The 25,831-nt window shown below is 47.8% G+C and overlaps 1 protein-coding gene across 3 annotated transcripts in view; it reads right to left on the bottom strand.

Annotated features, from left to right (window-relative positions):
• The window catches only part of Arhgef4 (Rho guanine nucleotide exchange factor 4), a 148,041-nt gene extending 122,510 nt beyond the window's left edge, over positions 1-25,531 (bottom strand). For 2 of the 3 annotated variants that reach the window (XM_037199701.1, XM_028865338.2), the window contains exon 1: positions 25,438-25,525. In XM_037199701.1, the coding sequence (XP_037055596.1) occupies positions 25,438-25,476 (39 nt within the window). In that variant the 5' untranslated portion in view covers positions 25,477-25,525. Of the gene's footprint in view, positions 1-25,437 lie in introns of all 3 variants that reach the window. The other variant, XM_028865337.2, reaches the window with a different exon arrangement.
• Between the last annotated feature and the right edge of the window lie 300 nt (positions 25,532-25,831).

Consider the following 25,831-nt stretch of genomic DNA (forward strand, 5'->3'; position numbering starts at 1 on the left):
ACTTCTAGCTATTTTTGTTGTTGTTGTTATTTTGTTTTGTTTTACCAGCCATTCAAGAGATAAATAACCAGAGCCTTATGAAGTTACTGAACTTAAAGCTCATGGATTCAGCTAGCATGAATGGCCAATGAGTTTCATGGATCCGTCTCTCTCTGTACTCCCTCCTCCTCCCCCCAACACACCTGGGTGACAGGTACATGCTGCCACATCTAGACTTTAAAGGATGCTGGGGAACTGAACTCATGTCTTCGTGCTTGTATGGCAGGCACGTTATGAACTGAGCCATCTAGCCATCTCCCCGGTCCCTGTCTGTGTCATTATTCCTCAAAGAGTTTAAGTTGATAATAAAATGGTCACATTCCCACACGCTAGCTGATTGAAACCCTCCAAATAGCATCCTTTAAGGAAGTTCTCATTGGCCATGTAAGAAAGAAAAGACAAGGAAATTCAGAGAATTATCTGATCCCCAATGGACAGAGCAAGCTATGGCCAAGCCACTGGCTAGGACCACGGGGAGGGCCATCACACCAGAAGCACTGGATAGCTACCAGCTCTCAGCTGTGTGCTAACCTGTGCCCATTAGGGTTCCTTGCTTCCCCCCACCAACTTGAGGAGAAAACCAGAGGACAGGCTGCTCACACTGCCACCTTAAGGCCAGTCTGCAGAAAACAAGAGAGAAGAGAATGAGACCTGAACAGAATGCAGTGATTTGAACCTCTGGCTTGCAGATCTCAGGGAGGCAGGGAACTTGCTGGCCCCCGAAGAGTAACCCACTTGCTGATTCGTAAAAGGAGAGCAAGGAGAATGAATCTGTGATTCTGGGCGAGAGGTGCCGGGAAGACCAGGACAGAGGCAGACAGCAACATCAGCATCCTCCATGAAGTTGGAGTATATATTCCAAAGCAGCTTCCTCTAGACTTTCACCTCATGGGGCAAGTGCCTAGAACAGCTTATCACCACCAGAGGGCGCCAGAGCTCTCACAACAGCTGTCATTTATTGGGGAAAACAAAACAAAACAAAGCAAAACAAAACAAAAAAACCTTGCTGAAGGCTACCCTGGAGAACTCTGGCTGTGGGGAGTCCAAGGCAATGTCACCCTGTAGCCAACACACCACCAAATGCCCTACCTTCGCCCTAGCTGCGATACAGCTGGTTTCTGTTGTCTGCTCATGTGGGGCTCACTTTTTCTGATCCCAAGACGTGGACTGGAATATTGAAGACTAACTGAAATCACATTCATGTCCCAGTTAGCTCCACCCTCTGAGGCTAAGGAGAAAGTGGCCAGTGCCAATCTCTCTCTCTTTCTTCATGAAATGGGAGCAATGGTAATGGCGGTCTATGTTGTACCCACAGCAGCTCACTGAGAGACCCACAGTACCTGCCTCTGACATATAGGAAGATGAGGCTCAGAGATCTCCCACCTTATTCTCTGTGTGTAGTGTATCCATCACTCTCCGCCTCACTCCTTTCAGACAGGGTCTCTCACAGAACCTGGATGTTGCTGGTTTTCTAGTGAAGCTGGCTGGCTAGCAACTCCCAGGGATCCTTTCGCGCTTTGCACGCTGCCACTAACACTGGAGTTGCAGACACATAAGGCCACACCCAGCTTTTCCACCAGTCTGGGGACCTGAACTCAGGACCTCATGCTTGCTCATGAAAGCTCTTCTCTACTCACTGAACCAATCTCCCCAGACCCGTTTTATCTTTTGAAAACCAGTTTCTTACTGACCTTGAAGCTTGCTGATTTGTCTGGACTGGTCGATCAGCATACCCCACTTATCCTCCAGTCTCCCCTTCTCCGGCCCTGGGATTACAGACACGCACCACCATGCCTGGCCTCTAAGTCTGACTTTTTTCTTTTTAAATTAATGTGGGAGCTAGGAATCAAGCTCACCTCCTCAGCTTGGTTTGGCAACCGCAGTTCACCAACTGAGACATGGAGATGTTTTAATAACCAGCAGAGAACGGGCTAATTCTCTTTACTGACAACGTGAACTGACGGAAACAGGCACCCACTGGTCCTTCCGAAGCAGAGCCCACTGCCTGCTCTGACTAGCCTTCCCTGCCGATACAAACCAGTGTCACATTGTTGCAGTTGATGGTTTGCATCAAAGCTGATGCCCAGGACAGGCTGGGACTCTCCCAGGGGCTAACACAGCTGGCAGGACTAACAAGGTCTGATCTGAAATCACAGCTGAGCGGCTCCCATTGCTGGGCTGTTCTTCTTTGAAGGTCTAGTGAGCAAGGGAAGATGAATGAGCCTCCTAGCCAGAAACAAGGTCGCTCTGTTTCCTTTGCTCCAGTAGCAGATGCGAGAAAGTGATTTTTCATTCATGGGGCTCTGGGGGTCTTTTCCCAGGGTCTGGGAGAGCGGGGCTCAGTTTGCTGGGACACTGGCGTGAGTGAGTTCCTCAAGTCGGGGTTTAGAGAATAGGACACACGAACAGATATCTGTCAGGAGCCTCTGGAAAACGCCACAAAGTTAAGTAGATTTTTTTTTTTCTCTACGGACTTACTGAAGCTTTTATTCATGAAGGAGGTTTTTGTTTTGTTTTGTTTCCTCTGGATATAAGACACTGAGGTTTAGAAAAGTCTCCTGTAGGCTGGGAGATAACTTAGTGTGGGGATGAAACATTTGTATGAAGATTTGAGTTTGTCCTCAAGTCCACATGAGAGGAAAAAAAAAAAAAAAGCTGGGTAGCAGTAACTGTTACAACGGTACGTACCTATAATCCCAGCACCAAGGAGGCAGGAAAAGCAAATGCCTGAGACTCACTAGCCAGCCTGTCTAGCACACTTGGTGAGCTCTGTACCACCAAGAGACTCAGTCTCAAAAAATAAAGTAGAAGGTATCTGAAGAACAACAGCCGAGGTTAACCTCTGACCTCCACATTCACACACACACACACACACACACACACACACACACACACATCCATACACAATTTTTATCTGAGATAACCAACAAGGCCACAGAGCCTCTTCTTGGTCCCCATTTCCGAACAGCATCCTGGAGCTGGGGTCTGGGACATGTTCCTCTTCATCTGAGTGGTCTCCATCCCTGCCATGATCATTTCGTCTTATCCACTTTGACGTGCCCCTCCTTCCTTCTGAAGTGCCTGCCGCTTCTTGTCCACTCAGCTCTTCCTTGAGACCCTGCTCCTCTCTCAGGTGCGAAGTCTCAGCCCATCAAAGAGGAAGAACTGTGTTTACCTCCTATGAGCTGGGGAGGAAACACCACGCCAGAGGGGGAGAAGCACCAATAATTCTGGAAGGAACCGTGTGGCAAGCCTCCTTACACATAGCAGCAGAGGACGACGCTTCTTCTCAGAGGCATAGAGACTTTCACATGCCCTCAAATTCCTCTTCAGTTGAACGTTCCCAGAAAGGTAAATAATAGCTTCCCAGCTGCTGCCAGGCAACCTGAAGGCCGAATGGTTCCCGTCTGCCAGATTAGGTTGCTAAGGGGGAACCTCCTTCAGGCTTTCTGTGGACGCTCATTGAGACTGCCAAGAAGCAGTGCCAGCCCCAACTGGAGCCTCTGATCCCTGAGGTTGATGAGCGAAAGAAAGCACACACGAAACATTCTGTACCCTTTCTCTCGAGGCTTTGAATCAGTAAGACGTGGTCCTTTCCAGCCTAAGACGGACTATGAATACAGCGCCTGAGCACCCTCCTCGGCCAGGGACAATGCATTCCCTGGAGCTTGCCCACCCACCTAACTTCCTTCCCTTCTCCCACTTTGCTTGGATGTAAAAGCCGTCGTTGGGGCTGGGGACATAGTTCCGTTGGTGCTTGCCTCATATGGGAAGTCTGAGGACTCCAGTTTGATGCCCAGAAGACACGGGCACACCCACGCAAAGCCAGGTGTGGTGGGACACATTTTGTAATCCCTGCGCTGGGCAGTCTGAAACAGGCAGGCGGATCCCTGGGGCTTGCTGGGCAGTCAGCCTGGTCTACTTGGTAAGTGAAAAGGCCTGCTTCAAAAAACAAATTCAACAGTGCCTGAGGAAAGCCACTCTTTATCGGCCCCCGGCCTGTATACATATGTGCACACATCTGTACGTTTGTGCCTGCATTCCCTCTCCTAGAACACACACACACACACACACACACACACCACCACCACCACCACCACCACCACCACCACCACCATCATCATCACCATCATCATCATCATCATCATCATCATCATCATCATCGTTCTCTGCTAACTTCCAGGCACTTGTAAATTCTAGACACAGCTCTAAATGGCCACTCCATCTCCACTGATTAGTTATTCTAGTAAACTTGGTACAACCTAGAGTCACCTTGGGAAAAGGATGACAAATAGAATTACCTCCATCAGATTGGCCTGTGGCTATGTCCATGGAGCACTTAAATCCATCAGTGATTGCTAATGGATTTAAGAGGCCCCAGCCCACTATGAACATCATCAGTCGGTAGGGGGGTCCAGGCTGTGTAACACAATCAGCTGAGCACAAGCCAGAAGGAACAAGTCAGGAAGCAGCTTTCCCTCCATGGTTCCCCCTCCGCTCCTGCTTGAGTTCCTGCCCTGACGTCCCTCAGTGACAGACTGCGGTGTGGAACTGGATGCCAAGTAAACCATTTCCTCCCCAAATTACTTTTCATATTATCGCAGTAATAAAAACAAAAATGAAAAACTTCCACATGTCAGGCAGGACTGAACAGCCAACACCCATCGCCTCCCCGGAGTAGGGACCAACTGCCTACGAGGATTCCTTGCTTATCTCGTGATGTTTCCTCATCTGATCAAAACAGGCACCATCCACCCAGCCAGTGGAGGCAGAACTCAAGCCTTTCTTGTCCATCCACATGCTGACTGCCACCCGGCCCCCAGTGCTTTTCCACTGGAACCTAGATCTTCCTACAGCTTCCCCACTCTACAGACCTCCAGCCTTACCCACTAGCCTTCCTTGTTACCAGACAGACCTTCTTAAGCCCCAAACCTGGCAGTTTCCCTAATATATCCTCATCCAATTGATACCTGTAAACTGCTTGCTTGAGATAACCTGCTTCATGACTTCCTAGTTATGGTTTTTATTGCTATGATGAAACACCATGACCAAAAGCATGCTGAGGAGGAAAGGGTTTATTGGGCTTACATTTCCACATCATAGTCCATCACTGAAGGAAGTCAGGACAGGAACTCAAACAGGGCCAGAACCTGGAGGCAGGAGCTGATGCAGAGGCCGTGGAGGGGAGCTGCTTACTGGGTTTCCCTTCATGGCTTGCTCAACCTGCTTTCTTATAGAACCCAGGACACCAACCAGGGATGGCACCATCCACAATGAACTGGGCCCTCTCCCCATCACTCACTAATTAAAAAAATACCCTGCAGCCAGATCTTATGGGGGCATTTTCTTAACCTAGGACACCTCCTTTCAGGTGACGCTACCTTGTGTCAAGTTGACATAAAACTAGCCAGCACAATGACCCTCCAGGATGACCACATCTGAGACCCAGAGCCAGAGTTACCTTTCATGAGAATAGGGATTTGGGACTGCGGTTCCTGAAATGGAAGATGAGCCTGGATATCTACAAAAACCCCTAGAGGACAGATGAAGGGTCCTTGGAGGCTGATGAAGGGGTAGAAGTGGGAAGACATGGTAGGATGTAAGAAGCAGAGAGTGAGGATGTGGTCAGCCATACACGGAAGCCCATCAGTGGTCAGTAGAAAAATGAATGTGGCAGGAAGTGGATTCTCCCTCAGAGCCCCATAGATGTCTGGACTTTAAACTTAAGACTTCAGATTTTTATCCTTCAGAGTTCTAAGAGAATACACTTGTTTTCCACGGCATTGCCAAATCTGTAGTAATGTGCTCTAGCAACCCCAGGAGAGTAATTTATTCTACATAGAATCTGCAATGAAATTCACACACAACAGAATGCATGTGTCTGACTCCTGCTGGCCCATATCACCTCTATGCTCTGTTGTATATAATGCCCCAAATGCATAAAGTCCTTTGATTCTGTTCCCTAGAGATGCAGACTTTGTCATATCTATAATACCCTTCCTTCTTTAATATCCAGTTAAGAGACAGCAAAGTTCTAGTTCTCTGGGAACCCTGGCTTGCTTCCTCTTACCTGCCACCACTGCCAATATCTAATGCCCAGCGTACATGACTGTTGTATAACAATTTTCTCTGAGTTGTAACATTCCATCCTGAAGAGAAAATCATGAAGACTCCAGAAGTTTGGGACTGGAGATAAGGTTCAGTGCATTTGCTAGTTTTCCAAAGGACTGGAGTTTGGTTCCTAGCTCCAACACTGGGTGACTCACAACCATCTGTAATTCTAGTTTCAGGTTTCAGGGGATTGGTACCCTTTTCTGGCCTCCACACACATGGCACACATACTCGTGCGCGCGCACACACATACAATTTCTTTAATGACTCAGGAATTTCTAAAGGGAGGTTCATTAAGATTTAAGACATAAACAACTCACAAGTCTTAGGAAGTCCCTGAAACTGACCAGATGCACAAGGCCTCTTTCTCCCCAAGGTTCTGAAATAATAAGAGAAGAGACTCTGCAAACTGGAGAGCTGCCTGCAAGTCATGCAGAAAGCTCCAAGCTTGCAGCCTTCATGACTCACCTCCCATGTTGGGTTGGGTTTTCAGTGACACAGCTGCCTTTGAGTCATCCCTGCTTCTGTAAGTAACACTCACACTCCTGAAAGTAACCCCAATAAGTTCGCTGGGTCATCAAGTTGGACTATAGTGGTATCATTAATTTGGCCTGTCATTAGTGCCCTATCTAGAATGAATAGATTTTTGTTTACATCTCCCCAGAAATAGTCACACAACAGTGACCACCTGCTGTCTCCAGTTACTCTGATTGTATTTTTTTTTATCAGAGCCTTCTGTATTGAGATGTACCTGGGACATAAGTGATTTGTGTGTGTGTGTGTGTGTGTGTGTGTGTGTGTGTGTGTGTGTGTACATATGTACATGTCGTAATTTTTAGATAAGATCATGGGAGCTCTGTCTTAATCAGTGGTTTGATGAGCTGATGAGTTAAATATCTTAATAAATGATTGAGAGATAGTAGAAACTGTACAAAGTGGAGCCTGGTTGGAGGAAGTAGGTCACAGGGGTGTGTCTTTGAAGGGCGCATCTTGCCTGGATCCTGCCTGTCTTCACTCTACTTCCGGAGAGCTATGACACAGGCAGCTCTGCTTCACCAACCTCGTCATGAAGAGCTGAAATCATGAGCTAAAGTGAACCCCTCACCCTTTTCACTCTCCCAGGCACTTGGTCACAGCTACAGAAAAGGAGTAAACAATGTACAAAATCACTAGCATGGCAGCTAATGTTGGTTGTCAACTTGACCACAGATGGAATCAAGCCCAAAGAGCTGCTTCACACCTATGAGGGGTTATTCCTGGTTGGATCATTTGAGGTGGGAAGGTCTACTCAGATCATTTGAGGTCAGAGGACCCACCTTAAATCTGGGCTACCCTTCTGGGGGCAGCCCAATGAGAGGACACGGAAGAAGGAAGCTTTTGTTTTTAGCCTGCTTGTTCTTAATCTCACAGGCAAGTTCATCTCTCCTGCTGCTGGGCATTACTTTTCTGGCATTAGAACCTACTTCTTTGGGATACCAATGAATACTGAAGACCAGCTGAGGCATCCAGCCTGGTGGATTAAACAATTATTGGGTTCCTGGCCTTTCCAGCAGGAGACAACCATTGTTGGACTAGCTGGACCACAGACTGTAAGCCATTCTAGTAAATCCCTTTTAAGATAGATAGATAGATAGATAGATAGATAGATAGATAGATAGATAGACAGACATATAGGTAGATAGATTTATTGTATCAGTTCTGTTTCTCTAGAGACACCCAACCAATACACCTGGCATCTGCAAGGGTCTAGGTTCAATCTTCAACACAGAAAAAAAAATCCTCATGGAAGCTCTGTCTCCAGGTGGAGATGGAGTAAGCACACCCCACTCTGCCTCTCTGCTGAATGTGGCTATGAAGCTGAATGCTCTTCAAAGTAAATAGCTAGAGGAGGCAGAGGACTGACCCTATAACACAGAGAAAGAATAGGTGAATCTGGTTCTCATTCCTGTGATTCCTTATGTCTCAATAGAGGTCACAACTGAAATTAGAAAATATTTAGAAACAAATGGATACAAGAATAAAACACATGAAAAAGAGCCAGAGCCAATGAGATGGCTCAGTAAAGGTACTTGTCACCAAGGCTGACAAACTGAATTTGTTACCAGGGATCACATGGTAGAGAATCAACGCCCAAAAGTTGTCTTATGACCTCCATACTCACTGTGGCATGTTTTTGCCAACACACATATGCACACACATACAGCAAAACAAATATTTATAAAAACAAGGAGCCATACCACTGATATCATAGATACAAAAAGAATAATAAAGGTGCATTATGAATATGTCTGTACCCATAACTTTAATTACTTAGATGAAGTCCTATTTAAATGGGCACAAAGATAACATATCTGTATCAACCCATGCAGAGAAAAATGTCATATATAAATGAGCATTACAAAACATCACCACGCCCAGATAGTTTCACCAATGAAGTCTAGCAAACATTTAAGAAACAAATGATACCAGTTCTTTACAGTCTCTTGTAGATAACAGAAGTAGAGGAAACACTACCTAACATCCTATGAGGTCAGCATTACAAAGTCAGAAAAGATGTCATCATAGCAAAAATCCAGAGACCATTATCTTCCCTGTACACAGATGCAAAAGTCCTCAATAAAAATTAGCAAATTGCCGGGTGGTGGTGGTGGTGGTGGTGGCGGCGGCGGCGGCGGCGGCGGCGGCGGCGGCGGCGGCGGCGGCGGCAGCAGCAGCAGCAGCAGCAGCAGCAGCAGCAGCGGCGCACGCCTTTAATCCCAGCACTTGGGAGGCAGAGCCAGGCGGATCTCTGTGAGTTCGAGGCCAGCCTGGGCTACCAAGTGAGTCCCAGGAAAGGCGCAAAGCTACACAGAGAAACCCTGTCTCGAAAAACCAAAAAAGAAAAAAAAAAAATTTAGCAAATTAAATCCACTAATGTATAATAGGAATTATACACCATAACTGAGTGGGATCTATGTCAGCTATATAAAGCTATCTCAATATCTAAAACTCAACTAATGTAGCCCATCATATCAATAGGCTGGAGAAGAGCAACAAGATGATCATGTCAGTGGACAGAGAGAGGGAGCATTTGACAAAATTTAACATCATTTCAAGTGAAAACTCTCAACAATCAGAACATAGGCATTTCCCTTAAACTTGATGAAAAACAAACAAACAAATAACAACAACAAAACACCTATGGGCAACCTACAGATAACATCACACTTGAGAAATTAGAAGCTTTGCTCCTAAGAGTAGAGTGCCAACCATTAATAAATGGGACCTCTCAAAACTGAGAAGCTTTTGCAGGGCAAAAGACACAGTCAATAAGACAAAAAGACAGCCAACAGATTGGGAAAAGATCTTCACCAACCCCACATCTGACAGAGGATTGATCTCCACAATATATAAAGAACTCAAGAAACTAAACATCAAAGCACTGAACAGTCCAATTAAAAAATGGGCTAAAGAGCTAAACAGAGAATTCACAAAACAAGAACTACAAATGGCTGAAAGACATTTAAAGAAATGCTCAGCATCCTTAATCATCAGAGAAATGCAAATCAAAACGACTCTGAGATACCACCTTACACCTGTTAGAATGGCTAAGATCAAAAACACCAATGACAACCAATGTTGGAGAGGATGTGGAGCAAAGGGAACACTCCTCCACTGTTGGTGGGAATGCAAACTTGTACAACCACTGTGGAAATCAGAATGGCGGTTTCTCAGAAAATTAGGAATCGAACTACCTCAAGACCCAGCCATACCACTCTTGGGCATATACCCAAAGAATGCTGATACATACCATAAAGATACATGCTCAGCTATGTTCATAGCAGCACTATTTGTAATAGCCAGAACCTGGAAACAACCTAGATGCCCATCAACGGAAGAATGGATGAAAAAAATGTGGTACATATACACAATGGAGTACTACTCAGCAGAGAAAAACAATGAAAGCATGAAATTTGCAGGCAAATGGATGGAACTAGAAAAAATCATCCTGAGTGAGGTAACCCAAACCCAGAAAGACAGTTATGGTATGTACTCACTCATTGGTGGATTCTAGATATAAAATGAACAATCAGACCACAACCCATAGAACCATAAAGGCTATATATATATAGCATGGAGGTCCCTAGGAAGACTGTGGCATATAATAAATTTCAGTTTTACTCAATTATTGAAAAAAAAAAATAGCCAAATGAATGGAAACACATGAACTATGAACCAAAGGCTGAGGGGCTCCCAGCTGGATCAGGCCCTCTGAATAGGTGAGACAGTTGATTGGCTTGATCAGTTTGGGAGGCATCTAGGCAGTGGGACCAAGTCCTGTGCTCATTGCATGAATTGGCTGTTTGAAACCTGGAGCTTATGCAGGGACACTTGGCTCAGTCTGGGAGGAAGGGACTGGACCTCCCTGGACTGAGTCTACCAAGTTGATCACAGTCCTCGGGGGAGGACTTGTCCTGGAGGAGGTGGGAATGGAGGGTGGGCTGGGGGTAAGGGGAGGGCGTGGGAGGGGGGAGAATAGGGGAACCCATGGCTGATATGTAGAACTGAATGGTATTGTAAAATAAAAAATATATATCAAAAAAAAAAAAAAAAAAAAGAGTAGAGTGCCTGGTCATGTCAACAGTGGCTACTTCTCCCCTTCCTATTCAATACCACATTGGATCTTCCAGCTAATGCAACAAGGCAAAGAAAGGAAATAAAAACTCATAGAAATGGAAAAGCATGAAATTAAACTTTTTTTCACAGTTGTCATGATGGTTTGCACAGAAAATTCCAAAAATACTAGACAAAGTTCCTAACAAGCTAGTTTGCAAGTTAATGAGATACATGGCCAACAAAACTAAAATCAAAATAAAACAAAAAACCTATGTATTGTAATAGCAATATATAACCAGAAATGGACACATAAACAACATTCGTGATGGCTACCAGAAGCGTACATGGACAAATAGTGCCACAGTCCCGGTCACCCTTCCAGGTTCTCCTTGTGTTCCCAGAGCAACAGCTCCACCCATGGCCGTTGGTTACACCTCCCCATTCCTTCTGCTTCCTTCATGGATTCCTTTCCCAGTGACAGCTTTTACCTGGGGGGTAAGGGGCGGTCAAAGCAAGATCCAGATGACAATAATAACTCCAGCATCGTAGTTTTAACAGGGCTCCTTAGTTGAGTTCTGCTGGATGTTGTAAACATCGATTTGATGATTTTCTATGTATCTGCTGCTTCTGTCTATTACTCGACACCAAAACCCAGGTCATGGTAAACAACTCTATGCACTGTATAAGTTATAATGACTTTTCATGTTTTATAATAAGGTTTGCCTGTAAACTTACAAACCCTCACAGTTTAACAGTATATACGCAGGCAATATTAATCCATTACATTCTCCTATGAATATATTGGATTAAGCTTTCTTTTATTAAGGTGGCTTTGAACAGCACTACTTTCTAAGCCAAACAACTGCCATCTTCATAAGACCAGCTGTGTCTGCTTATAAAAGATCATCATGGCTGGTTTTATTGGTTGCTGATGTTCCTTTATAGAAGGAGGGGTCAGGAGGGTCATCAGAGCCTCACCTGAGTACCCAGTCATCCTTGCAGCCAGCTGCCCTCCATGCTGTCTGTCTTAATTGCATGTAGCCTCACAGTGTGGGAGGAGCCAGAGTCTACAGGCTGTAGAAGGGGCTCCACCCACACAACTATGAGGAAGCCATCAACAATAATGGGTGAAGACATTCCAGTAAAGCTGCTTTTGAGGCACCCATACCTCTGTCAGTAACTCCCCTGTGAATAAGCCCAATAACTTGCTGGGTCCTCAGGGTGAACTTGGGTGGAATCAGATTTTGTTTTATCATTGGGACCTTATGCTTACTCACCCACCCACCCACCCACCCCAGAAAAGATGGTAAATTTGTTAACTGTTCTCACATCTCACAGAATTAAAAAAAAAAAAAAAAAAACAAAACAAAAAAACAGTAAGTGGAAGGAAATGTAAGTAGGATGTAATAATGGAAATTCGTTTATTGTTTTTTCTGAGACAGGCTCTCACTATGTAGCCCTGGCTGTCCTGGAATGCACTATGTAGACAAGGCTGGTCTTGAACTCATAGAGGTCCACCTGCTTCTGCCTTCCAAGTGCTGGGATTAAAGACATATGCCACCACACCTGGCTAAGAATGAAAAAGTTTTTAGTAAAAAGGGAGAAAAATTAAGATGGGTGGAATGAAAAAGAAAGCTGAATCATTTAAGCAAGTTACAAAGGTCTGAGCAAGCCCCACAAAGAATGAGAGTTTATGTATATGAAGTTAAAATTTCTAAGGTCAAAGTGCAATTCATCAATATCAAACTTTTGCTTAAGTCAGTGGAATTACTATTCTGCTCTTCCTAACAATTATGAGGATTGGCTTAAAGAATCAAAATTTATATTTAATCAAAATTTTTAAAAAAGTGTTTGAGATTTTTTCCATAAACTTATCTAACTATTATATACCAATTAAAAGTACCAGAAGCTGATCTTCTGCATCTTATATAACTGTACACAGCCAGAGGAGTCAAAAAACCAGGACAATGGTTTGCCTCTTGCCCACTGTAGTGGTTTGAATGAAAATGGCCTCCATAGGCCCATAGGAAGTGACACTATTTGGAGGTGTGGCCTTGTTGGAGTAGGTGTGGCCTTGTTGGAGGAAGTGTGTCACTAGGGGGTGGGCTTTGAGGTCTCAGATGTTCAAGTCAGGCCCAGTGTCATGCTCACTTCCTGCTCTCCACCGATCCGGATGTAAAACTCTCAGCTCCTTCTCAAGCACCATGTCTGCCAGCATGTCCCCCCCATGCTTCCCACTGTGACAACAACAGACTCAACCTCTGAACTGTGAGCCAGACTCAATAAATGCTTTCCTTTATAAGAGTTGTGGCGGTCATGGTGTGTCTTCACAGCAATAGAACAGTGACTAAGACAGGGTCTTTTAGATAAACCCAGTGGAGGGGTACGCTGACTGCCACATCTGACACCCCCTTTCAGCTGAGAGAAGACACAATGGTAGTTAGGGTTACCTCTTAGGGGTGGGGATGATGAAACAGGAGTTTAAAATCAGCTAGATGGTCTAGGGTGAAAAGATCCCCAAAGAAGAGCAGCCAGTTTGTCTCTTGACTGAAAGCCAGGAATGTTGGTAGGTCTCCTTGGCAGGATCATCCTTGCCAGACATCGGAGATGTCGACAGTGTTTTGTGGGCTCTGAACTCTGATATGGCTTCTAAGTGACTCTAAGGTTACCCTTAAAGAGGGGACGTATTATGGTAATAAGGATAGCAGTGAAGGCCTATTAAGAGAAAACTCCTGCTCAATAGAACAGAATCTCTGGCCTGGTAGAGGTCTAACATTCCAGGTAGGGTAGGTCAGTTGTCTGGCCAAGGGACACCCCTCACCCCACCAGGAAGGCAGGATCACCTTAAGCCATGCTAAAGAGATAGCTAGATTAATTCATTCTTCAGGTTAGGGGCTTTCCCAGGGACTCCCTGAAATGACTGTCACCAAAGAATCTTGTCACTTACTGTTACCAGAGACTTCAGGAAGTCAGGATATGCTAGCCGAGTTCGAAAGGGTGTTCGACCATAAGTGGAACCATTTTTGTGTAACCTGAAAACCATTGCGTGTTACTTGGAATAATGTAATGCTTGCAAGATAAGGAGCCAGCAACAAGGCAGTTCCAATAGGAACCAAGCCTACGGCAGGCTCTGATATGTTAACGAACCAACCCTGCCATAACTCAGTACATTAAAGAATCATCCCTGAGCTTCAAGCCCAGATAGCACAAAAAAAAAAAAAAAAAAAAAAAAAAAAGCTAATGCCCATTGGAACAATGCAAACAAAACAAAACAAAACAAAAAACTCTGGAACTTTGGAGGCGGCTCCAGGGTGGCACTGCTGTGCTCCTGAGACACTGTGTCTCAAGTCTCTGTGCCGATCCTCAGAAGCAAGGGGACTGACCACTGTCTGACTCTAGCTCCTATGACCTTCCGGTTTCTGGCACCCTCGCGGAGTTCACACATGCCCGTCTGTTAGGGTTAGCCACTGGCTAAAGTTCAAGGGTCTTCTGGAGCTTCCAACAGTGCCATCTTCCTGGCCTGCCACAGCTGATGGACCTCCCTGCAGCCAGACTCAAAGCAGTTCAAACTCCAAAGTGTTCTCACAGGACAGGGATAGGATTCCCTAGTATAGACTGTGGCATTTCCTGCCAACTTTTCTGGCTTGGTGAAGCATCTGGTTACATGAGACTACCGTAATCTTTATAATAGCCCAGTATTGAGAGGAATGGTCGAGTGACTATAAATATGGGTGACCAAGCATATTCAAAAGGCAAATCTCTTGTGGCCATCATAATTGCCAACCCCCTTATAGTCTACTGACCACACTAGTCACAAGAGGGGGAAATGAAAATTGCTTGCAGGGTTATTTTCTCTTTTGTGTTCCTTTGTGGGTCGATGGGAATATTTTTTTTTTCTATCACTACTAAAAGAAGAAGGAACAAGAATTTAGTTGGTGTGAGTCCACCATATTAGAAGTGCCCATGGCTACTTAAGGTCTCAGGCAGTTTCTCTTGGGAAATAAAAAATCAGACACTCATAGGCAGACTCTCTAGGCAGGGTTTCTGCCATTTTCTTTTTCAGCAACTGGGAGGAAGGGGGAGAGGAAGGAAGGGAGGGATGGGGACAAAGAGAGAGCCCTACAGGTGAGCATTGCCTGAATGATCGCTAAATTCGGTATCAGGAGCAGTAACCGCTGACACACCTCTCCAGCCCCATTCACCTTGTTTTGAAACAGGGCCTCACCCCTTCACCTGGAGCTTGCTGATTTGGCTAGGTGGGCTGGCCAATGAGCCTCAAGGATCCGCCTGTCTCTGCCTCCCTTGTAACTGTGTGTATAAGCACTCTCCATTATACCTGGTGGGGTGGTTGGGGAGGGGGGAGTTTCTGAGCATTTAATTCAGATCCTCACACTCATGTGGCAAGCATTTTACCCTCTGAGCTATCTTTCCAGCCCTTGACACTCACTTTTTAAGCGTTATAACTTATTGAACTATAATTCACATGTTGAACAAACTGCCCATTTCCGGGCACTAACTGGTTTAAATAAGTTGACAGGCTTGTACAGGCATGACCTTAGCCTGCTTTGGAATACTTCCACCGCCGCTCTGTACTAACGCCCAGACCTAGCAACTGCTAGTCTGCCTTTGCGTCCGTCTGTTCTGGAAAGTTCCTACAAAAGGAACTACGCATGTCGTTACTGGCTCCGGTCAGTAGCACTGGGTTATTTTTGAGTCTCCTCGGTGTTGATACGTCTGTCAACTCGTTCCGTTGCTAAAGAGGATTCCATTGTATGGAGGTGCCACAGTCTGCTTATCTTCCTCACTGCTCAAAGATACACGGGGACTCGCGAGACGGCTCTGTGGTTAAGAGCACGTGCTGTGTACACATGAGGACCCGAGTTCAAATCTCCACCCCCCGATAAAAGCCCGGCACAGCTGCAGAGAGCCCCGCAATCCCAGTGCCGTGGCAGGCAGAAACAGGAAGATCGCTGGACCTTTCTGGCTGATAGCCTGGCTCCAGGCTCAGTGAGAGAGCTTGTGTGAAGGGATTAAGACAGAATGACGGACGCCTGACCTGAACACACACACACATATACCACATACAGGTCAAAATGCACACAAAAGGCACTTGAGCTCTTCACAGTTTGGGACTCCCCTTGCTGAAGTAACTAAGTATCCAGGAACAGGTCCCTGTGGACATATGATTTCCTTTCTCTTGGCTAAAATGGAATGGAATAGATCTGCTTGGTCGAGGGGTAACTTTGTATTTAGCTGGTGAACTGTTTTCCAAAGTGCACGAACCATCTTACAAAACCCACCAGGAATGTGCAAGGCTCCCAACTTCTCTACAAGGTACCAACAACTGCTGGTGTCTCCATTACAGCCATGACAGAGGACATGGAGGGGCATCTCACCATAATTCTTGTTTACATTTCCCAGTAACATATGACCGTGAAGGAATATCTTTGTTTATTAGTCACGTGTATGATGTCACTGCAGAAGTGTCTTCTTAAATCTCTGCCTACTTTTAAATGGAGCTGTGTTGTTTATATTCTAGATGCAAGTCCCTGTCAGATATAGTAACTGAAAAGATTTTTCTCCCACTTAGTGGATTGTCTTTTAAGTCATTTTATAGTGTTTTGTGTAATGTGTACTTTTTAAATTCAAGTCAAGTCCACATCAACTTCATTTTTATTTTCGTCATTTCTGCTTTTGTGTCATATCTAAAAGCCATTGTGCCACCCAAGTCACAAACATTTAATGTTTTGTTCTCTGACGCCGGGCTTTATTAAGTTTATTTTAGCTATTTAGTGTCACTGAAACTACATGTAAATTTTAGAAATTTTTTTTTCTACCTTAGACAAAATCTATTGGGATTGAAGACATTGTATTGAATCCCTGCAGCACTCTTGGAAGTGTGGACATCAGTCCTGGAGCACTGAAACGGGTCAGTGGAGCACCCTAGGCAGTGATGATGTCAGTCTGTAGAGCACCCTAGACAGTGATGTGTCAGTCTGTGGAGCACCCTAGACAGTGGAGCACTCTAGACAGTGCCAACGTCAGTCTGTGGAGCACTCTAGACAGTGATGATGTCAGTCTGTGGAGCACCCTAGACAGTGATGTGTCAGTCTGTGGAGCACCCTAGACAGTGGTGACATCAGTTTTTTGAGCCAGGCAGTCCTGAAGTCAGTTGGTAGAGCACTCTAAGTGGTACTAAGGTGAGTTTGTGGAGTACTCTAAACAGTGATGTCAGTCTATGGCGCATTCTCAGCAACCCTGACATCTCAACAATATTAAGTGTCTTCATTTACAAACAAAATGCCTTCCCATTTATTTGTGACTTGGTAAATTTCTTTTAGCAAAGTTTAATTATTTTCGGCGTATAAGTCTTTGAAACTACCCCCAGCTTATGTGGTGTGAGATACAATAATTATATATAATATATAATATTATATAATAATATAATGTGGTATTCCTTAACAGTGGATCCAAAGGAAGGGTACACTCATGTGCTGCGCCCTGCCACCATGTCCCAGCATCTAGAAGGTAGCTCTCCTAGGACAGTGAAGGACAAGAGCAGATGTGCCTGCTCCTGGAAGCTTGTTACCCACATGTCCGGCCCATATGTACCTCGCCCAGGTGACAAACTGAAGCGCAGACCTGGTTAGCAGACACAGAAGTTTCTCTCCTAGTCCTTATGAAACTCAGGTTCAAGACCAGCCTTGGTATGTGGTACATGATTGACAGCTGGGGAAAAAGTCCTGAAGCCAGTATGACACCGTGAAGCAGGCAGTGCATTCCAGAGAGAAGGCCGAGGCCAGGCTGGGCGGTGCAACGTGCCTCATGAGCATCCACCTCATGGCAGCAGGGGGGACTGGCACTCCTTATTCAGCCCTGCTCTGGGCTCCGCCTGCAATGCTGAATTTTCCATCCCCACTGCAAACTACTGTGGGAGGATTCTCAAGGTGGGCCTTGGGATAGGTGCAGGACGCTCCAAGGGACTTTTGTGGTGCTGTGCCAACCTGTATCAGTGGGAAAGGCTAGGCAGGGCTAAGGGCCTCTTGAACTAAAGAATGGACTACATATGGCACTGATGCCTCAACATGGCTGTGGTGACCCAAGCTGGCAGCCCTGACCTGGAAGCATTAGGCTGCTGACACAGGACAACTCTTTCCAGGAACCTAAGTCGCTTCTCGGGTTGTCCTGGGCAGGCCCAGAACCTCCAGAGGCAGCAGCCTGCTTTAAGCCTAGGAGGCCTTTATGGCATTGCCCTGGCTTCTGAGAATTTCCCCTCTCCAGCTCTACCTGTTTGTATCCAGCTGCTGCCGAGGTCTCGGCTCACAGAAGGCATGGCCTTAAACCTTGGTGCCCATCAGCTGTGACTCAAGTCGCAACATAATCCACACCTGACCTGTACAACCCAGCGCACCCCAAAACACACAGCTCAGTTCACCTTCGAGTTATCGCTTCCACAGCTTAATTCCTGCCCAGCTCCTCTAGGGGTCAAGCCCAGCCCTGTTCTATGCAGAGGATATCCTTAAGAAACTCTCAAAAGAATACAAATTGTATTTGTATTCTAGAAGGACTGGTTTGTCTCATTATAAAAATGTCGTTGGTGATTGGATTGATAATGGACCATGTGCTTAGCACCTGCCCTGCACCCTTCAGACACTCCTTAAGTGGCACAGTTGTGGTGGCCTATCCAGGTGTGTCCAAGCTGCAGCCTGCAGGCTACGTGTGGCCCGGCACATGTGAGGATGGTAATGTCCTATCAATCTCAGTGTCAAAGGCTAGACAACCCTGCATATGGAAATAGAAGCTTAAAGAAGTTAAGGGTCTTGTCTAAGCTATCCCGTCACGGTGTTGGGGTTTGGACAGGGGCTCTTGGCCTCACATTCTCAGCATACACACATTAACTCCTGAGTCTCAGAGACCCGGAAGACTCCTACCAAACCACACAAAGACCCTGAGCACATCTCTTGGCTGTCGTTTCCAGTGGTGGGGACCGAACCTAGGGCCTAGTGTAAGCGAGGTAATAGCTCTACCTGCACCACCGCCCCTGCGTTCCCTGCTGGTACTGACCTGGAATCTTGGAGACAGTCACCTGCTCAGGCTTACAGAAGAGCAGATGATGGTAGCAATCTGAGGGTCATAGTCCCCAGGCAACGTCACCCAGCTTACTTGTGTGACACCCAAAAGGTGTCAAGCTCTGATCTGTTGCTTTTTAATCCAGTCAGGAGGACCCCAGCTAACCCCACTTCACTCTTTTGGCCCAGAGACAGCCACAGCCTCCTCCAGGGTTGACAGCGTCCCCACAGTACCCCCACAGGGTGAACGTGATCTGTCTAGAAAAACCAGAAGAAGACGCCCTTGGCCCTGCTCTACAGGAAGTGCCAGCTGAGAACACAATCGCAACCACAGCACTTCCTAGGTGCTCATCTCCCTCAGCCTGGAAAGACCCAGCTGTTTGAGAACAATGCTGTGCAATTTACTAACCAAACCAGAGCTGGCAGGGAGCTCCAACCTAACAACTGCTTGTGGGCACACAATGCCAATTAACCAGCTACAGAGGCAGGCTCTGCTTCTCAGGTCACAACCATCCCAGCCCCTAGGCCACCAGAGCAGGAAGAAGTCATCCCATTTCCTGGCTAAGAGCACCCTTCCTTCTCTAGGTACAACTCAAGAGCACAGGTCAGTGGCCTACATCTCCCAAGCCCTCGGCTAGTTCATATCCATCTTCCCCTGCCCACCATCCTGTAGGCACCCAGCAGGGGGTATCCTCCAGCTGAGTGCCGCAGGGAAGTCTTATGTACTGGTAGACTACAGGCAGAGACTGGAGTGCATCCACCTGCATAGGGACAGAAGTCTCTTTCTCTATCTCTGATTATCCATGCTCCATACAGGCACACAGGCCAGGGCTCTCACTGAAAGCCTGGACATCCAGGGCTCTCGCTGAAAGCCTGCTCTGTGGGAAAGGAATTAACACCAACTCTTGTTCCACCACTCTGTGAGACTCTTTCCCCTCCTGGTCTCAGCCCCTGTCTACAGAGTGAGGCCCCAGTTACAAGAGTTTTAAAGACAGGGTGCATGCCCGTGTTGTGATGAGGCGTGGATGTGTTCCCTGTGAGGGCTGCCTACCCCATTCCATAATCTACCACCATCCCACATACACACGAAACTGTATTTGGTGGCCCCGCATGGTGAGAGTCTTGTGTCCTTGCCACAAAGATGTATTGGGTCAAGTTGACGGTGTCTCGTGGAGACTTCCTCTAAACTGAAATTTCCTCAGAACTGAAGCAGGAGAGAGGCTCCTCAGACTCCAGAAGGAAGAGAAACTTGGAAGCTCAAAAGGTGCCAGGATCCATCCAGCAGGCCCCACCAGAGGTTACAAAAGCAGTAAGTAACTGAGGGGGTGGGGACACTGCCCGGCTGGTCAGGTTGTCCCTAGCTGTTCAGGGAGCTGCAGGGATGCAGCTTTCACGAGTTGCCACCCACACTGGTGTGGGCTTTTCAGGGATGGCTTTCAGTCACTCGCGTGTCTGGAAGCAACATCTCGCTGGTACTCCTTCCTGTAAACAAGCCCAGTAAACTCACTAGTTCGCTGAGCTAGACCTGGGTGGGGTCGTTTCTCTGGCCTCTCCTATCTGGGGTGAATAGATGTTCTTTGAACTCTCCCATTGTTAAGATTGGAGTGTGAGGATCCATTTGCGGCTCCGGCCATACCTTGCTGACGCTCTTGCCCTCCCACACATGCCTACAGGCTCCCTCTGAGTCCTCAGCTAACTGACTTCTAGTCTCCCACCTGGGGAAGTGAGTTGACATTAAAGTGGGTATGGGGGGGCACATAACCTGTTCCCCACCCACATTCCCTGCCTCCTGCCTGGAAATGAGAGAGATGGCTTGAGGCTCATCCTATGGAATCTCCCCCATGCCCAAAAAGGTGTAAGAAGAGACCCCTCCCCCACCTCTGTCAAGTGGGCTCTGATGTCCTCCTCAATTAAATCCTCTTACCTCCACACACACACACTAATAAAGATAACTAAAAACAAAACAAAACAAAACCCAAAAACTACATCTGGGTCTGGACCCCCAGTACCTACATAGAAAGCCAAGCGCAGTACTGTGCTTTTAACTCCAGTACCGCTGAGGAGACAGCGGAGTCAGGAGGACCACACCCAATGCAGTGCTATCAGTGAGCTCCGGGTTCAAGGAGAGACCATGTCCCCAAAAGTAAAATGGAAAGCAACCAAAGAAGTTACCAGAAGTCTATTTCTGGCCTACACACACACACACACACACACACACACACACACACACACACACACGAGAAAAATGTAAAACAAAATCCAAACTAGTCTTGGATACCGTCTCAGTGACTAGAATGTGTGGTACACAGCAAGTGATCAACATATATTTGTTGCGAGCTGGGTAGTGGTAGTGCACGCCTTTAGTCCCAGCACTTGGGAGGTGGAGGCAGGCAGATCTCTGTGAGTTTGAGGCCATCCTGGTCTACAGAGTGAGTTCCAGGACAGCCAGAGAAACCCTGTCTCGAAAAAAAAATACAAATTAAAAAATATATGTGTTTATTGAGTAAACTCCACTACCCTTATGCAAGTTCCTGACCTGACTCAGAAGACTCAAAGCTCCTTCCTGGGGAGTGATGGGTGGGGTGTGGGGGGAGGAGCTGTGTTGTAGTTTGGAACGGGACTGTCCACTGAAGTCCCATTTTCAAAAGGACTGTCCTCCGACTGTTGCTAGAGGGAGGTGACAGAGCAGTTAAGAGATGTGGTTTAGAGAAAGGCTTTAGGGCATCCTCCTTCAGCCCCACCTATGATGCGCTGCATGGCTGCCCCACACACGCTGTTTCACCACAGCCCCAAAGCAACAGGATGAACCAATCACTCACGGAAAGCCCATACCCTCTGTCTTTAGAAGCTGATTATCTCAAGTATCTTGTTTCCATGACGGAAAGTTGGCTTGCACGTATGTACCTGAGTTAGTATCATAGGCACAACGTAAATCTTCCAAATGTCTATACAGAGAACTTATAGACCTTTTGGGGAGCATTTAACATTGGTTCGGAGCTAATTCCTGGCGACTCAGGGTGTCACCGAGTTCCAGCATCAGGAAGAAGGGCTCAACGGATGCAGAGGCAGACAGGCACAAAACAGAATCACATCCCAAGTCCACCTCCTAGGGACCATTGAAGTCCTGAGCCTGCCCTGTGGTGACTTCCCTGTCCTGTGTTGAGTTGACAAAGGCATGATCAGCAGCTGACAGGAACTCCGTCCTGCTCCCTGACCCTTGGTGGCTAACCGAAAGCCTCAAAGCCTCAGGAGCCTCTCCAGTCCCAAACAGTGACTCACTGCCAGTCCCTCAAACCTAGCGACGAAAGTCACCATCTAGCTGTCCCTGCTCCCTTCCCATGTAGCCTGCCTGCTGGGTTTGTGCAGCAGCCGTGACGAACGAACGCTGTAGGGGGCTGGCGAGATGGCTGATGACCTGAGTTCAATCCCTAGACCCCACGTAAAGGTGGATGAAGAGAAGTGATTCCACAAAGTTGTCCTCTGACTGGGCACATGCACCATGCCATGCACGTGCCCCGCCATTATATGTACATATATACAATAATTAAGAAGCCAGTGGGCTGACCTATGGGAATTCACTCATCCCCATGTGGCCTCCATACTGGAACACGTGTGCTTTTACAATCTCTGGCACTCATACAAAGTAATTTTTTTGATGGCGTCCTCTTGCATGTACCTGTGTGTACACACCTGGATACAGACATGCCTGGGAGACACAATCATATGTGTGTGTGTCCTATTGTTTATGTGTGCATAGGAGCATGCCAAGGTGCATGTATGTGAACAAGCATGCCAGTATGCATATACCATGTGTGTACATGTCCCTAGGAGCATGCTGGTATGCATGTGTGTGCATAAGCAACAGTCAACAGATATCTACTTATGGCCTACATACATGCACACACAATATCTGCATGTGTGTAAGTATGCCAGTGTGCATGCATATGTGCATATACAAGAATGCTAATGTGCATGTGTATTGTACACCTGAGCACATTGGTGTGTATGTGTGTGTGTATGTGTATATGCTATGTGTTTATATACAGGTATACACAGGACCATGCCTGTATATATATATACACATGTGTGCATAAGCTTGCTGGTGGGCATGCACATGCATGTGCAACATGAGCATGCCAGTGTGTGTGCCCTATGTACAAACATGTATACACAAGCATATTGATATCTGTGTGCCTATGTGTGCACGTGTGAACACAAGCATGCCAGTGTGTGTTCCCGTGTATGCACACAGGTGCACAACATGCCGGTGTGCATACATGTGTTTGGGAATCAATAGAAACAGATCACACTCCCAGGACGGGGGCCACACAAACCTTCGCCACCTTGCCCACTAACTCTGTGCCACCCCTCAGCTGAGACATTTGTGTCCTCAAGAGCCTCTTGATGGTCTACAACATTGCATTGTCAGGCCTTGGGTGACAGTGAGTGGCAAGCCACCCTAAATGTTTGGCCGTTGTATTAGACATAGGACACATTTAATGAAAACAGAGGGATCTACCACTTCAGTGGATAGCTGGGACACCCACTTGTCTGTAACACTCTAGAGTACTCCCGTGAAAGGGACATGCATGACTGTGGCCTGCATGGACGGGGCTCCGGCCTCTTGAGACAGCACACATCCCTCCTGGTACCACCAAAGGTTGTGTGCCGTGGGGGCCCACAGCAAGCGTGAGCCCTCTGTCTGGTCCACTTGAACTCAACCGTGTCTTGCATGCTCATAGCTCGGATGAGTGCGCCCCCCCCCCCCAGAGTCTGAAGACAGCCCAGCAGAAGCCTCATCTACCTGGGCTTTGGGCATCTGAGGCACTGTTCCTCCTGGGACCCAGAGATTAGCTGGGTGTGGCTCTGTTAACAATCCAACTGAGGTTGACGATCAGGTACCAGCCACTGGAGTCAGGGGCGCCCATCACCTCCCACCTGACCAGTGTCCGTGGAAGTAAAATTGTGATCGGCATTCACAGGTGGTGCTGTAAACTGAATCTGCACAGCTAGAAGTGGGTGTGGTGGCCTCCAGCTCCTCACAGAGGAGTGCCTCCAAGGCACGGTGACTCTGCCTTTAGTATGCGCAGAGTGGGGTAAGAGGGTCTGGGGACAGGAACAGTGAGTAAGAGGGGAATATGAGGACATCCTGTCCCCAGTTCCCAGGCTTGGTTAGCAAACAGGCAAGCTGTCCCTGAGCTGACAGCAGCCTTCCCATAGGCTACATTCTGCCTGTTCCATGAGCTGAGGCAAGCAAGGCCTGGAGACTGCCTCGCTGGCTTGCCACCGAGGCCACCTGTTGCTTACTATTGCCTACAGTCATAGGTGAGGAAGAACCGAGGTCCCCGGGCTCACAAAGACACCACCCACGTGTTGCATAAGATCAGTCACCTGAAAGGAGCAAAATGAATCACCCACACTTCTCCAAACTGGAAAACAAAACCCAAAGTGGTTAAATGGGTATTCCAAGATCATATAGCTTGGGATTCTGTGGCAGGGTCATCATTCCAAGCATCTGGACCCCCAAAGCCAAAGTCTGGACAGCAGCCCAGCACACTCTCCCTGCCTCACCTCAGTGTGCAACCCTGGAAAGCACCCTTCCTCACCCCCTCACACCCCTACACCCTCCCACACCCACACCCCCACCCCCGGCTTCTTGAGAGTGTTGTAGCCACCTTGGTAGTTACAGGTAAGCAGGCTGCCCTTCCAGAAGACAGAGGCAAAGGCTGAGGTCAGGGTTCCTTCCAGCAGGTCTGAGCCTGGGTCACTTGTCAGAGGTCTCTAGGCTAGGGGACTCTGCCTCACTCTTGCTTATGGACTCCCAGAAGGCAGCCACAGAGCTGTGACAGCTCCTCCCAACATCACCTGTCAGCCTAACCCTGGGCTTCCTCCTGCCGGCCTCCCGCTGACGCTTCCGGATTCTTGAAGCCTTGGTCCTGAAGTCAGGGCACATCCCCACCTCCCACACTGCTCACCTGGAGAGGTGGAGCTTGGCAACCTGCAGCCAGCTACCCCTCTGCCGGTGCCCTGCAGGCGGCTGCCCACCCCGAGGTCCCTGTGTAGTCAAGAAAGGTGGTAGCATCCCAGTACAGTGGGGTCTCCATGATCTGAGAAGCTCCTCCAAGTTCCCATTCTCTACAGTGTCTTAGGCACTTGCTCACGCTGGTGCCCCAACCCAGATTCTCCATCTGATACATTCAGCCCAGGTAATAACAATAGCAACCACTTCCTGAGTAGCTCCAGGCCAACACCAGCCAAGGCTGCGAGGAACCCAGGAGCGCTGGGGGCCCTTGCCAGTCTCACCAACCACCCACCCCCCCCCGTCAAGACGGTCTTCTCTGAGCCCCTCTTCCCCTATGTGCCTCCCCGCATCCGCCGCCCCACCCCCACCCCCGCAGTTCCCGCTGTCACCAGGGCCACACTCCCGCAGGCCACTGCCTCCGGATCCAGAACTTCAAGAAGTTGTGAGTGCCGCACTGATCGTACTTGGGTACCTCGCAGCCACACGGATAGACAAGCCCGGGCGCAGCAGTGTGCGCCGCTGCCCGCCCCCATCCCCGACCCCTACTATAGGCTGCAAGCAAGCCCGGCTTTGGGTCCCCGGGACGATGATGTCTCTCACCTTGAAGAAGCTGCGAAGGAAATGCACCACGCCGAGCATGGTGCAGCGCAACGGCCACCCGCTGCTCCTGACCGCTCCGACAGCCAAGCTCCAGACCCCACCCCGCGCCCCGCCCCATGGTCCGCCCTGGACCGCCGAGGCGGCGCCTCTGCAACCCGGCCACTCCGGGCACGTGCAAGTCCGCAGGGACTTGTCCAAACACTGGTCCTGCCCGCCCCCAGCCCTCGGCAGGAACCACACACACACACACACACACACACACACACACGAGATCCTTGGACGTGGCGGGCAGGGTTCTTGAGCCCACTAGGAATAATGAACTTAACCTAAGTAAGAAATGGGCAAGGGAATCCGCCGCGGTGCATCTGCGACACACTGGCTCGCGTCTCCGCCC

The sequence above is a fragment of the Peromyscus leucopus genome, chromosome 16_21 (assembly GCF_004664715.2).
Source record: "Peromyscus leucopus breed LL Stock chromosome 16_21, UCI_PerLeu_2.1, whole genome shotgun sequence".
Classification (NCBI taxonomy): domain Eukaryota; kingdom Metazoa; phylum Chordata; class Mammalia; order Rodentia; family Cricetidae; genus Peromyscus; species Peromyscus leucopus.